The 14,941-nt window shown below is 45.2% G+C and overlaps 1 protein-coding gene across 2 annotated transcripts; it reads left to right on the forward strand.

The window, feature by feature from the left end:
- Positions 1 to 2,143: 2,143 nt before the first annotated feature.
- LOC140197826 (7SK snRNA methylphosphate capping enzyme-like) lies at positions 2,144 to 13,801 on the forward strand. 2 transcript variants are annotated; one of them, XM_072258299.1, is made up of 5 exons: positions 2,144 to 3,979; positions 7,297 to 7,515; positions 10,312 to 10,438; positions 10,882 to 10,913; positions 12,195 to 13,801. In XM_072258299.1, exons 1-5 carry the CDS (start codon positions 2,744 to 2,746, stop codon positions 12,291 to 12,293), a joined length of 1,713 nt encoding a protein of 570 aa, XP_072114400.1. In that variant the 5' UTR covers positions 2,144 to 2,743; the 3' UTR covers positions 12,294 to 13,801. The 2 variants fall into 2 exon arrangements, with proteins under 2 accessions (XP_072114400.1, XP_072114401.1); XM_072258300.1 differs by lacking the exon at positions 10,882 to 10,913 and having other exon boundaries at positions 2,145 to 3,979.
- Positions 13,802 to 14,941: the final 1,140 nt, after the last annotated feature.

A 14,941-nucleotide genomic window follows, 5' to 3' on the forward strand; every position in this document is an offset into this window, starting at 1 on the left:
CAGTGATATTAAACCTGATTCTGATTCAGTACTGATGAATGACAACAAACAATTTTGAATCCAGAATCTTGAACATGACAAGAGCTGGAAGAACTCAGTGAGTCAGAGGGACAGTCAACTCTCAGGGTTGAGACCCTTCTTCAGATCTCTCCAATGAGTGATTAGGGCTGCTCAGCACATCAGTGGGATGCAACTACCAGACCTGAAGACAATTTACAACTCTCACCACCTACAGTGCACTCGTAACATCATTAAAAACCCATCCCATCCCGGACACTGTCTGTTCAATCTTCTGCCATCCTGTAGGAGATACAGAAACATCTTAGCCAAGACAGTGAGACTGAAAAACAGCTTCTTCCCGAGGGCTGTTATGCAGCTGAATAATGCTACACCCTGGCTTGCCAAAGGCCTTGAGTGTTATGGACCATCAAAATCACTTGTTGCATGTATAAGTGGAATTTTTTTTTACTTAAGCCATACTGCATGCAATGTAAATATCTGCTTTTGCATGGACTGAAGTAGCACCATAATCTCATTTTCTTGAGCAATGACAATACTTAGTTACTGCCTTTTAGGCCACTGGCTTTTAGTGAAGCAATGAAGATCCTCCATTCTGTCTGTTCTTGTCCAGTTTTGGTCTTGGTCTTGGCAGTATTCATTGTGCTAGTAGCTTCCTCTTGATTTTCGCTACTGTCAGCCATGCAAGTCCCGGGTGGAGACTCAGGAATACCATCACACTCAGATGTAGAAGGATTCTTCATTGCTGTCTGCGTAACAATTTTGTTTTACCAGTCAGGGTTGTTAGCCCTGAGGTGAACTCTCTGAACCTGGAGGACTGGTCGTCCACTCTTAGTCTGACCTCTACTCTTTGACCTGTTTGGCATGGGTGACCCTACCAAGAGCCAAATCATAAAGCCCTGACTCCAGCCAACATAACTCACTGGGTCATTGAGGAATGTAAGCTTCCAAACCCGAGGGCAAAGTTTGAGGTAGAGCAACGACAATAAAGTTTGATTTTATTTGGGACTCGAAAATTGATGGAATATAAACAGCAAAATGTGACCTGAAGCGTTTACTCTATATTTCTCTCCCTCTGCTTGGAGGTGCAAACCTAACCAGCTAAGTATTTCCACAGCACTTTTGTTAGATGTGGGAGAAACATTGTTGGCCTTAAATCCTTCAGTCATATATGGCTTTGGAAAGCCTTGGAGTTTATTGGTGAATAACACAACTTTGGTAGCACTGAAATATTTTCAGGTTGACCTACGAAATATTAATGCAAAAATATTAGTTGCTGCGTTTCGTTTCTTGAGGCAAAAACGAGCCATTTTGCAACAGTAATCTCCAAGCAGCTGCTGTCCTGCAGTTGCTTCCTGTCAAGGTTCAGCTGGATTATATTCAGCAGCTGACGTGCCACGAGGGTACCGAATCTGTTTTGCCCCGTGTGTTGAGGCGGAGGGATGATGGCCATTGTTGGGTTTCGTTGGTTGAGGAAGTTGGGGGGAGGGGGCACGGGAACGAAAGAGCAGAGGAATGCAGGTGTCATGGTGCAGAGGTCACGAACTACAACTCCCGGCACGCATTGCTGCCCTCTGGGTCACGTGGAGTCGCCGCGCTCTCGCGCCGGAAGTGGAATTGGCGCAAACCAACGCAACGAAAGTAAATAAACGAGATAAATATCGCCCGCAAAATGACAGTCGCAGCCGACGGGCTCGAAAAAATCATTCTCTGACGTGAATGTGAACTTTTGTTGCTTGGCTTCCAGTCTAAATCGGTTTGTTTTCATCCGATGATCGTCGCGTGGAAGAAGATAGGGGGCCACGCCAATGCCTGTTTGACAATCGCAAAACTCTTTTTAAAATTGGTATCCTTGCTGTTGCTCTGTCTTCTGCGACCTGTTCTGGAAAACATTTCCATGAAAGTGGGTGAAAAACTAGTACCGCAGAAGTAAATAAAAAATATTTTCTTACTAGACCCCTATCTTCCCGAGGAGCTAGCCCTCTCCCACAATGTCACCGATTATTGGTTGAGTGTGGAAGGCGGAGTTCCACCTGGAACGGTCTCCTCGTCAGGTCGGGTGTCCATTGGTGAAAGGCCACGTCCGTCAAGGAAACCGAGGTCCAAGCCTAGTATAAAAACAGACGCAAGCGCAGTCTAAGGAGACAGAGCGAGTGTGCGTTTGTGGCTGCAGGGTTGTTCTGAGGAGTAAGGCTTTAAGAGGGGAAACAGCTTTCGAAGTGTTTTTTTTATTTTTTAAGAGAAACAGTTGTGCTGCTTTATCCGAATACGAGCCGCCGGCGCAGAATTTGTATCTGCACCCTATAAGTTCCACAAACTTGACAATTGAACCTTTTAAAGTTGCCATTTTGGATTTTTCTTTGAGTGCTGGAAAAAAAAGCTGTCAAGTGGAGGAGAGGAGAGGTAGTCGATAAATACAACAAAAAAACCCTCCCGTGGTGGAAGAGGAGGAGAAGAAGCGAGAAGGGGGCTGAATTGATTGTTCGCTGGGTGGCGGAATATGAATAATTCATTTATGCTGATGAGACGTGGCGACATCATCGGCGACGTGGGATTCCGTTAGTCGGACGTAAACGCGGCGGGGCGACGCAGGCGGAAGGGGGGAAGCCCGAGTTTGGCGGCGGCGGCGAGGAAGAGTAGGGAGCCGGCGGCGGGGACCAGGGGGCGGGCAGGCGGGAGAAGAGGGGGCCGTGCATGGGCCGGGGGAGGCCGGCAGGAAGCGTGCATGAGCCCGATGATGATGATGATGAAGAAGAAGCAGCAGCCGCTGGAGGACGGGAGCGGCGTCCTGCTCAAGCCCGAGTACCTGTCCAAGGTGGCGGAGGAGGTGGTGGAAGGCGACCGGGTGGTTGAGTCGGCGGCGGCTCCTGCTGCTCCCGGAGCCGAGCTGAGCCGGCCCCGCAACGGTCTGCAGGCCCGCGGCTGCAAGCGGCGCCACAGCAGCATCAGCTCGGGCTTCAAGCACCCGGGTTTCAAGCAGCAGCAGCGGCGGCAGCGGGCGGCCTCGGACTGCGACCCGGTGCTGCCCAGCAACTTCTTGCTAGGCGGCAACATCTTCGACCCGCTCAACCTCAACAGCCTGCTGGACGAGGAGGTGAGCCGGGCGCTCAACGCCGAGACGCCCAAGTCGTCGCCGCTGCCGAGCCGCAGCCGGGAGCCGGTCGAAATCCTGGTGCCCCGCGACATCACAGACCCGCTCAGCCTCAACCGCGACTCCGAGGTACCGCCGTCGCCGCTCAAGCTGGGCCGCAAGCGGCGGCACCGGCACGGGCACCACTCGGTGGAAGAGCCTCCCGGGCCCGCGGCGGCGGCGGACGTGGCAGCGGAGCCCGAGCCCTACGAGCTGAACACGGCCATCAACTGCAGGGAGGAGATCGTGTCGCCGGTACTGCGGGGAGCGGAGCCGGGCTCGGCGGCCGGAGGAGGAACCAGGCACCGCAAGAGGCGGCGGACTTGCAGCAAGTCGGAGCCGGGCAAGCCCCCGGCCCCGGCCCAGGGGGAGGAGGGTGGGGAGGGCAAGAAATGGACGCCGGAGAAGCCGCGGGGTAAGGGCGGCCCGCCCAGTTTCCCTAGCCGCCAGCGGCGCTTCCAGTACGGGAACTACACCAAGTACTACGGCTACCGCAACCCGGACCGCGGCGACGACCCGCGCCTCGCCGTCCTGCGGGCCGACTGGTTCCGCGGTAAGGACATCCTCGACCTGGGCTGCAACTCGGGCCACCTCACCCTGCGCATCGCCCGTGACCTGCGGCCGGCCCGCATCGTCGGAGTTGACATCGACGGCGGCCTCGTCCACTCGGCTCGCCGCAACATCCGCCACTACCTGTCGGAGGAAGCGAGGGCCCCGGGCCGCCGCTTCCCTGTATCACTGGCCAAGTGCAAGGGGCCGATCGCCGCGCCGCCCGTCGCCCTCGACTGTCAGACTGTGCCCGGCTTCCCCAACAACGTCACCTTCGTCCAGGTGAGAGGGTGCAGGGTGGTGGTGGGGTGGGTAGAGACTAGGGTGACTGAGTGGCTGTCAGGGTATCAGAGGGGGTGGGGGGGTCGAGACTGTCAGGGTGGGTGGGGAGTGGCTGTTAGGGTGCTAGGAGGTTCAGACTGTGTCCGCGTGGCTGGGTGGGATTTGCTGTCAGGGTGCTGCGTGTATTTGAGGAATGGGGGGGTGAGGGTGGACCTATCCAATTGTCACTGCTCTGTTCAGTGTTGGACTAAACTGGCATTTGTAGAATGTGCTGGCTTTGAGAGACTGGGGAACCAGCAGCCACAATGAGTGGGCTATTGTTTCACTGTTCCACATCTTTACTGATCTATCTGCTTTTCATCTGAAACCTTCATTTATTTAAATGCTGCTTGCCTTTAGAGTGTTCACCATTTTCCCTCCCAAACCAGGGCAACATTTCTATATATTTTCTGTCAAGTGGTCAAAATTTTGTTTAGAATGTCCGAGATGATAGCTGCTGTTCCAGTAAACCTCTGTCACACACTATGGCAAGTATGTCTAAGGCAAAAATTGTCTCTTCATTCAGGTCCTCAGCACTGTTTGTGGTTGAGCCTCAGTTTATCACTTGTGCTGAAGTGTAGATTGATGTCAGTTTTTGCTTGGGCTGAAAAATCTTGGGCTTCCACCTGTTAAAGTAAATATCACTGACTGGAGAAGATCCGAATAGCTGAATTTTTGTGAACTAGTGTTACCTGTCACTACATAGAGGCTTTAACATTCATGAGTTCCCATTTACCTGGCTGTTAGTGTGCGCTTGCTTTCAAAAGAATTGAGCACTACTTGGTTAAGTTTTTTGCAAGGCTATTGTTAAACATTGAAAGTGCCTTGTCAAGTGTACTGTGCTAAAACTGGTATAGTTTGCTCTGAGTTGAGAATGGTTCACTGCAGTGAAACCCTGACAGACACAGCACTTTTTAAATGAAGCGTGCAGTGAGCATCGTCCTGCTGCTCCAGGGACTGGTCCATCTTCGCACAGAAAATGCCCATTAGCTCTACAGCTGGATGGTTTACCTCTCATCCAAAGACTGTTAATCAGCCCTGCTGATACTGAAAAGCATCAGTTCCTGCAAAGTGGTCATTTCCTGACGGTTGGCCATTGGTCCTTGGAGGCTGGATAGGTAATGTGAGACAATGATTTCAAGGTTCTGAAGTTTCATGGGGTGAATTGGCCAGCATGTCAACTCTTAGATTGGCTTGTTGCTGATCAAATTGTGAAATTTGATGACCACTTGGTCTACTGAACTAAGTGTACTAGTGAAGTTAACACCTAAGCACACTTGCTTTGCCCTGTAACATGCCACTGCTTTTGCATGTAGAGCCCTTGTGGCAATTGTATATTAAACCAGCATTTTTAAATGAGGTGGGTATGTTTTCAACTTCAAAGCTGACAATAGCAGCCACTCAAATCCAATTTTTGCTAGAATTTCACAAGAAAAAGATTTTCTGCTTGCATTTATCAGTCAAACTTCCCAGTAGTGGATATCAGACTGTAGGTGTTGTAATTGTAAAAGGCACCCCATTCAAATTTATTACCATACTATGAATTTGAGCTTGGCACAGTTTCTCTCAATTTGACATACTTCTGGTAGAATTGACATGCCCAGTTGTTGGTCAGTTTGCTATTTTGATTCTTCTACAAATCTGGTGAAATTAACACTTGTGTAGTTAATGGTTATTTTATGGCTGTGTACTGAATTAAGTCTTCAGGCATTTGATCCTTGGCATGTTAATTTCAATTTAATATCTCTCCTAGATTAAGTGTCACATTAACCACTAATGGATCTTGGGAGATTGAAGGCAAAAGCTACATCTGAAAGTTGTCCTCATCTTCACAGTACCTTCTAAATTGGGGCTGTACAGATTGCCCAATGTGGTCCTGTCAGGCTGGGAAATCAGCCGGTTGCTGAATGGGTGATCTGACTGTCAATACACGTGTTTCTAACTGTGGATTGCAGAGTTATTAATTCTATCTGCAGGCTACTATAGGAAAAACTCTTCAGTCCACTGTCAGTTCAGTACTAGTTTACACTGATCTTGTAATCTCTCCCAGATCCCACATCACATATCCACTAGGGGGCAGTTTACAACTGTTTAAAAATAAGTGTTTAAGGAAAATGTGCAAATATCACACTGCCTCAGAGGTGAGGATTGAACCTGGAGTGCTGGAGCTATGCGGCAGGCACCTGTGCTGTTAAGACAGTACTAATTGCTTAGATGCTGAGGTGGAGAAGTCACTGGTAGCAGTCTGCCACAAATTGACCTCAGTATTGATGACTTGGTGTTGTAGTTTACTGCATGATTGCCAACAGGTTCAACTGGTCTTATTTTTATCCCAAACTTTCAATTTTGCCTTTAACTTGGGACTTATTGACTTCTACTTTCAGTCTTTATCTGCCATTCTCTTGACCAGGGGTTCCCAACCTTTTTATGCCATAAGCGAGGGGTCTGGACCCCAGGTTGGAAATCGATGCTTTAGAATGAAGCTACTCCATTTATTTTGTATGGGTGATATATTTCCCAAATGCATCACGTGCTGCTCTTGGTTTGGATACCGCACTTGAGTGGTTTATGCTATGTAAACTTGAAACCATTTAGCTTCTCCAAAAAAGATGTATTTTAAACTACTTTCAAAAGTATGAGGTATATTTAAATCAGCTGAGAGAATGAGGGAAGTTGAGTTTTTGGTTGGCAATATAGCAATAAGTAATTCTCTCCAGTGATTGGTTTTAAATTACATTAGTACCTGTAAGGCTTGTGTAATTAAATTAATGGGACATGTTTAAAGCAGGGTCAGTTGTCCAGCTTGTAACTTCATTAAAGCAATGGCTTTGCTTTTAGTTCATATTCCCATCATATCTATTAGTAGTACTTGTATTACTGGGTAAGTAGACAAACCTGTGCAGCTACAGATTCATACAGTAGGGATTTCCAGACTGGGGTCCACAGATCTTTGTTTAATGGTATTGTATTGGTCCATGGTGCAAAGTTTGGGAACCCCCTGCATTACAGATGTAACAAACTATATACATTACACAGTACAAGACAGGAATGAGGTTGGGTTTGTGGATTACAAGGGAATCTTTTTTTACTGTGATTTCAGCTTACTGTACCTCAATGGGAGTAACAACACCACCTTCCTATAATTGTAGATTAGTTGTGCAGTGGATTTGTGATCATTGTCTGATCTTGTCCCAGTCTCTGTGCACAGAATTCATTTTAACTTTAAAACTGTTGGCAGCCAGCATTGAAGACCATACTAACTTTTCACCTTCCTACAGGGAAACTACGTGCTAGAGAAGGATGAGTTGCTGGAGACGCAGAGACCTGAATATGATGTCATCTTATGCTTGAGTCTGACAAAATGGATTCATCTCAACTGGGGCGATGACGGGCTGAAACGAATGTTCAAGCGCATCTACAGGCATTTGCGGCCGGGTGGGATTTTCATCCTGGAGCCCCAGCCCTGGTCTTCCTATGGAAAACGACGGAAACTTACGGTAAATTGTTAGACTTAATGCCTTTGCAACCTGAGCTTTTGGTATGGTGACATCTGAATGCCGTGTACTTGGAATGGATGAGATGAAGGGGAGGAGTTGGAGAATTGAGGCTTTTGGTGCAGTTGATGTAATTGAAAAATTTTACTGCCGTTAGTTTGCTTTTAGAACTGGACATAAAATCCATGAGCTAAAATTACCATTGCCCGTCACCCCACTATAAGAAGGAAGTTAATGCTTTGGAGAGGGTGCTAAAGAGGTTTAGTGGGCATGTCCTTTCACAAGAGGCTGGAGTAGCAAAAGTTGAAGGGAGATGTGATGAAGATTTACAAGACTAGAAGCATAGATGGGAGTGCTTCCCAGGGTTGAGATGTCTAATACCAGTGGGCATACTGTGTACGTACATCTACTGATGTGTGGAAGGTAGGTTCAAAGGGGATGTGAGGGGCAAGTTTTTTTTCACTCAATAGTCAATGTCTCAAATGGTCTCTGTGTAGAGGCAAATGCATCAGAGGCTTTTAAGAGAAGTTTGGTTAGGCACATGGATGTGAAGATGAGGGCTGTAGACATTGTGTAGGTAGAAGGGATTAGTGCTTTTGCGCTTTAGCTGGTTGGGCACAACATTGCGGGCTGAATGGGCTGTTCCTGTGCTGTACTCGTTGTCTGAGAGCAATTCCAGCTGGTGGCACACTGACCCTTTGCCCTGGAGCAGCAAGTTTATCACTGCTGCACGAAAACTAAGTGGCTGGCTGTTGTTCGCTGTGGCAGACCTACCTGTGCTTCAAGAGTTTTGAAAAATGATTCTCAAACTTTTGCTGAACTTTGTGATGGAGGGTTTTTTGTTGGGGGATTGGTACAAGTTTGTTGCCAAAAAGTGCTTGTCAGTCCCAATTTGGATGCAACATAGCAAGCAAGGAATCATAGAATTGTAATTTAAAAGTTGGGGTATTGTCAGTTCATCTACCTGCCCCCCCCCCCCCAACTGAACTGCAAGTTGGACTGTACTTGGTATCTGGTTACCTTGCTCTGTCAGATTAGCATGGTGTTTCCCATGCTCCTTGAGTGAGCTCATGGTAACAGGTTTATTGCTAAACAGCAAACATGGGCTCTGGTTCTAACAGGATCTTTAGAACAGAGACCAGTACAGCACAGCATTGGGCTCTTCAGCCCCACTAGGCCAAACACAAGTTATTTTATTTCTCTTCTGCCTGTGTTTCTCCAATCCCTACATTTCTCTATTGTATGTGCTTTCACTGGCAGACCATTCAGGGTACCTTCCACTTTTTTAAAAAAAAAAAAGGCCCTGCCAACCTCCTTTAGACTAGTCAACTTTAAATACATCTCCAAGCATTTGACATTTTCCCAGTCAGGTGGGGAGAAGAGAAGCTTGTAGGACCAATTCAGATTGGCTTCCTGACTGTGAGTGGTAATGGAATTGAGCTGACGTGTATCACTGTCACATCTTTCTGATTTGGCTGTTGTGCCTGGTGATTGCTCTTGCTGGCTGGTGATGGAAGATTCTTTTATGACTCCTGTGTGAAAGGAAAGCCACAATTTTAATGAGTCAAAATGAATTTGTAGCGCACAAACATTTGTCTTAGCCTGACTCCCAGCACGTTGGAAACTGTTTAAAATTCCCAGACGGCAAACAAAATGTTACATTAGTTTTATTACATCCAGACCCCTTGCTCCATGGCAAATGGTTGGGAGCCCCTGCCCTAGATTAATTCAAGACAATTTTGTGCTATTTCATGTTGGTGCAGTACCCAATATTTCTGTAGTGGTGGTATGTAAGATTGGAATAGAAAATTCAACTGGTTATGTGCAATGTAAACCCACTACTGATTTCTTCTGGACAAATGCATCTAATCAAGCAGCAGCTGTGGAAGAAAGGAATTGGGGTTTATCTCCTGAGATACTGCTTTCAGTGAGATCTCTCTACACCAGGGATTCCCAGCCTTAATGCCTTGGACCAATACAATCAAGCACATTGGTCTGTGGACCTCGGCTTGGGAGCTCCTGCCCTAGAAGGTGGTTTATTTTAGTAGTAGGCGGCAGCTGTTGACCCCAGTGGATCATGTCCTCTCCTGGGCAGGAAGATTAGCGGGTTCCCCCTCTCCACATCACTGATGTAGTCCAAGGGAAGGGCAAGTGCCGATACAGCTTGGTACTAGTGTTATTGTGGAGGTTGCCAGAGTGAAGTTGTAAACAACAAACTGCCTTAGGGACCCCGGCCCTGGATTTCTTCCTCAGGGTTTACTCCCAAAGCCTTCCTCATGGGTAGGTATGGCTGCAAGGCAGTAGAGGTTTAAAATCAGAGGTTTTCGTATCAAGAGGGTATTGCACCCATGCAGTGCTGTTCAATTTTCTCATGCTTAATGTAAACTTTCCTGGTAGTGATCTTAACCAGAGGGATGATGGGTGGGTCACTGTACAATTATAATTAAAGTTGTTTAATCTATACAAATTGACTGAAATATGTAGATTTTGATAAAGGTCAAAGTCTTTGACCTATGCAGTTATGCATTGAGGGCTGTTATTCATTTGTGGAGCTCACCAAGAGGTGAGATGTAGTGGATTTGAATACAGATGGTCTAATTCCCTTCTGGGTGTTTTGCTTGTTGTATTTTGGCTGCGGAAGAGTTACAAATCTGGGTTTGTACATATTCGTGTTGTCAGTGAGCTTGGTGGTCCAAATCACCTTGGTCCGGAATCTGGACTGTTCAGTGAACTGTTCTTCCTGTTGCTTTACTCTTCAGCTGCAGATGGTTTACACTATTTTAACTTGTTGTTCTGCAGGAGACAATCTACAGGAACTACTATAAAATCATCTTTAAACCAGATCAGTTTACGTCTTATCTTTTGTCCCCAGAAGTTGGATTTTCCAGTTATGAGCTGGTGGGAACGCCTCAAAGCACATCTAAAGGTAAGAGGGTGGGTTTAAAAGAAAAAGCAGCATCTTATCCTGTTAACAATGTTCTTTTATTGCCTGCTCAGCTGGTGAGGTTTTTGAGGGGTGGAGTATGCACACAGTGCAAAAACACAGGTTGTGGCCTCCTCCAGCACTGAACACTTTGCAGAAATTCTGGGTTGGGAGCGGGGTTAAAAGCAATGAAATGAAGGGTTGCTTTTGTTTTGGATCCTCACAGTACACGATGCCTAGTGGGGTGCAGGAGGAGGACAATACTTTTTCAGATACACCAGGAATTACCACCTGGAAGTCGTCAAGTCTCATTGGTTAAGTACTTGCCTTGAGTGATCAATGGAACTGTTTTGGATGGTTGGACGGTAAAGTTGGTACCTGCAAGAGTGAAATCCAATGGGCAAAGAACCATCTTCACCTGAATCTCTTGTGATTTCCCCCACTAGGCTATGGTGTGGCTGTGCAAGGCCTTATGAAGGTAGGCGTTAATAGTATTTGGATTTTGGTACGTTCTGCTTGGCAATAACCTGCATTTTCTGCCAGTTGGAAACTAGCAGCCCTATTACAAACTAGGAGGTGAATGATTACCATTTAAATTACAGTGTGTATTGGTGTTCTACAGAGTACCTCACAACTTGGAAGATGCCAAAAAGGGTGTTAAATTAGCAATGTTGACCAAATTCAGAAATATTTGTCTTAGTTTATCAACCTAGTCTACCTCCTGTATCTGAGCTATTTTAGCATGTAGAGGGCATTTTGGAGCTAGTTACTTTTCTACAATGATTAGTTATGTCCATATTGAACATTACAGCTTGCTTTTGGGTGAATTTGTACAGGATTGAGTTCCTAAACTATCAAAACAATTGCCCATATTATAAAATCAATATATTTAGGTTTATAAACTAGGAGCTGAATATAGGCATTGTACTTTTGGACATCCAGAGCATTTCACAATCAAAGTAAAACTTATTATCAAAATACATTGGTAACCATGTACTACATTGAGATTGATTTTCCTGTGGGCATGCTCAGTAATTCTATAGAATAGTAACTATTACAGGATCAATGAAGATCAACCTGACTGCAGAAGGTGCAAGAACAGATATAAATAAATCTCAGTAAATAGTGAGAACTTGAGATAATGAGTTGGTCATTAAAGTGAGATCATTAGTTGTGGGAACATTTCAATGGAAGGGCAAGTGAGTGAAGTGATCCCCTTTGCTCATGATTGTGAGGTAGAACCTTCTACCTTCTACCTGATGGCAGCAGCAAGAAAAGAGCATGTCCTGGGTGGTGATGCTCTCCTGTGGCAGTGTTTCATGCAGATGTACTCTATGGTTGGAAGGGCTTTGCCTCTGATGGACTGGGTCATAGCCACTACTTTTTCCATTCAAAGGCATTGGTGTTTCCATAACAGGCCATGATGCAGCCAGTTAATACTTTCCACTACACTTCTATAGAAGTTCGTCCAATACTTCATCTATTTGTAGCATAATCTGAAATTGTAAGTGGGAAGTTGCAGCAGAGGGGTTGCTGAAGACTTAAAAGTAAGAAAGGAATGTATTTCTGAATTTTGGTCAAAGAATTTTATTTTGGCATGCTTCATGTCTGGTTCCAGGCATTGACAAATCTACACAAATCATTTATGGGTTTTGTATTGTACTGAGAAACCAACATTCTGGGTATCGTCTGGTTTTATAATTCATTGTTTTTACTGAGTTTTTTCCCCAAAGACCAATTAAACTTTTTCTTTTGGCAGGATTCCAGCGTCCCGTTTACCTCTTTCACAAGAATCGTCAATCCAGTGCAAGCTAAGACTTCCAAAGCCAGTTTCTGGCTGCTGTTTGTTTTTCGTTGATCGGTGGCTCTTTCCTGACCATCTCCTCTTTTTAAAACCAATGGAAGATTCTACAGGGGATGCATAGTCCATCATGAGCACTGCCTTTTTGGTTGTTTTAAATTGACATGCTGTTCTTTCAGTCTGCTTTATAAGGCTCACGAATGTAATAAAGCATTTTAGGGTTGTAACTGCATTTGCTGGGTTTAGGCACCTCTGGGCAGGGAAATGCATTAAATAATCGAAGAGCAGTTTTCACTGTTCAGAATAGTGGCATTGCCTCCAGCAGTACTGCATTTGTCAAATTCCTGCTGTTTTGGTAGGTCTTCAATCCAAGGTGGTGGAGAAAGGCATATAGAGCAAATTCAAAGGTGTATTACACATAAAGCAATAGAAATATTTTCATTGGCCACTGAAGGGAACTAGCCACATCATTCCCACCCACCCTTGTGGAGGAGAATGAACTACTTCCTGAAAGCAATTTATTTAATGGATGTGACCATTTTTCACGTTGCCAGCTTAGTTCATTGTTTTGGATTATGTTGTGGCTTTCATTACCATGGGAATATGTCATAGTTTACAGCCAGTGGAATGTATTTTGGGAGATGGTTGCAATAGGCTGTATGTAAACCCTCACACTAACTATAGTCTGTTGTTGAGGTTCCCAACCTGGGCTCCATGTCATGGCATAAAGTTGGGAGCGATTGGTCTATCGGAAATTTTCCATGAGTGACTTCTGGCTGATATTATCAGTTGCACTGAACTAACTGCTTAATTTGAAAACAAAAAGTAATTCCTCTATGTCCCTTTCTCATCCAATCTCTCAAATTTTCTCCACTGAGCACTCTCATCCTTGGGAGGGAGAGAATTGGCAAATCCAATGTTCCTCCTTCCAAGAAGCACCATGACATGGTCTTCACCAGCCACACCCTTGAAATATTTAACTCCTCTGGTACATGTTTGTTGAGTGGGAGTTTTGGATAAAGCTCCCTGTAATAGGCTGCATTTGGAAAAAGTGAACAGGGCAGGAGTTCAGTTGAAGGCATTAAATGTAATCTTGCTGTGTAACTGGGCAGGGCACAACTCTGTTGCCCCTTTCACTTTGCTCTGCTGTGGTGGGATTAGCTGTAGATACACTCTGGACATGAAACTCAGTGTTGAGGTGTTTTGATATTTGTATAAACTTGATTCTACTGAACTTAAGGATGTTACTTGCAACAAAAAAGTCAATCTGCTACTTTAATTCATTAGGATTAATTACTTGACTTCTAATGTTTAAAAATATGTACCAGATGAGTTTGATTGCCTCAGGGGAATTGTAACCTATCTAAATACAGGAAAGATGCAGAATAAATGTATTCAGAGTTGATGCCTGCCTCTTCCCTATACTTGCCCTTCTCATTTAGACCAAGTAAGAAGAAAGGGGAACTTTTATGATGACCTTGGATTTGTTGCTATGCACTGTAAATAACTCCTGCAGTACAGTTTGGAAATTCTGTTTTGGAAGTAAAGGCCATCCATTGCTTTGGGCATGAGTACCATTTCTGCTCTTGACTCTCCTGTGCTTCTGATCTGGTTTATGTGAAATTGGAGTACTTGATTTTGTAAGATAGAATTCTTTAGGGGTTGGAAATGGGAAGCTTAAGCCTTGCCAGTGTTTAGATCCCAGGATCAGAGGAGAGTTGACCATTCTATTGTGCTGTACAATGATGTTTTTCCCCCATTGGTAGACCAGTACAAATACAAACCAGGGCTAAATGGCACTAGGCTTCTAGATCTAATTACAAAATCCATCTGCTCACAACCTTCGGGGCTTGCTGTAGTCTGTTTCTTCACCTCCATCCTGTCTGCAGGGACAGTGCTAGAGCACATCTGATTACTAATTGTCTGACTGGACCTTGTGGTAACCCAGGATTTGTGGTAAAGGGACATTCCTCTTGCATCTCCACCCGAGTAGCATTCTTGATCGTCATATTTTGTCCTTGTTTCATGGGGCTGCTAGTTCCAAATATACCTCAAGTATGTGATTTTTGGTTTAGATTCAGACATCCGGCTGGTGGATATCCCCAGATTAAATCAGTTTAATGGTAGGTTTTGGGAGGGTGAATGATTCAATGCTGTTCCCTTTTGGGTGACTGACCTACATTCCTGGGCATAATGAACAGATTACCACTCTGAAAATTAACCTGGTAGTAGAGAACTATCTTGATCCAGTAAGAATGGCTATTTTCCCTCAATTTTAGCTATTACATCCTGTCTTTCAGTCCCATATTTCAAGCTGTAGTCTCTACTACAGGTTTAATTTTCTAGCTGTCTTGATGAAACAGCTAGAACATTACCCTGATCTGTCCTGGTCTTTCAGGCCCAGTTCCATGAACAAAAGATGATGGTGCTTCTGAAGAGCTGTGATGCCTTAAGACCTAGGTCACAGCATCAGCTTCAGTGAGGTAAATTGATTTAAAGACGGACAGCCTCCAGGTTAATTGTACTGGTCTATTGGGTACATTAAGCCATGGCTTCTAAAAGAGGTGCTTTTTCCAGCTATTTACCAGCTCCATTAAGAAATTTTCTTCAGTATGATAAATTGTATCTTTGACAAATGGTTCACTGCAGCTTCTAAATGGGGAGGGTGGGCAACTGTACATGTCTGCATTTGGGGGGGGGGGTGT

The sequence above is a fragment of the Mobula birostris genome, chromosome 5 (assembly GCF_030028105.1).
Source record: "Mobula birostris isolate sMobBir1 chromosome 5, sMobBir1.hap1, whole genome shotgun sequence".
In the NCBI taxonomy this organism is placed as follows: domain Eukaryota; kingdom Metazoa; phylum Chordata; class Chondrichthyes; order Myliobatiformes; family Myliobatidae; genus Mobula; species Mobula birostris.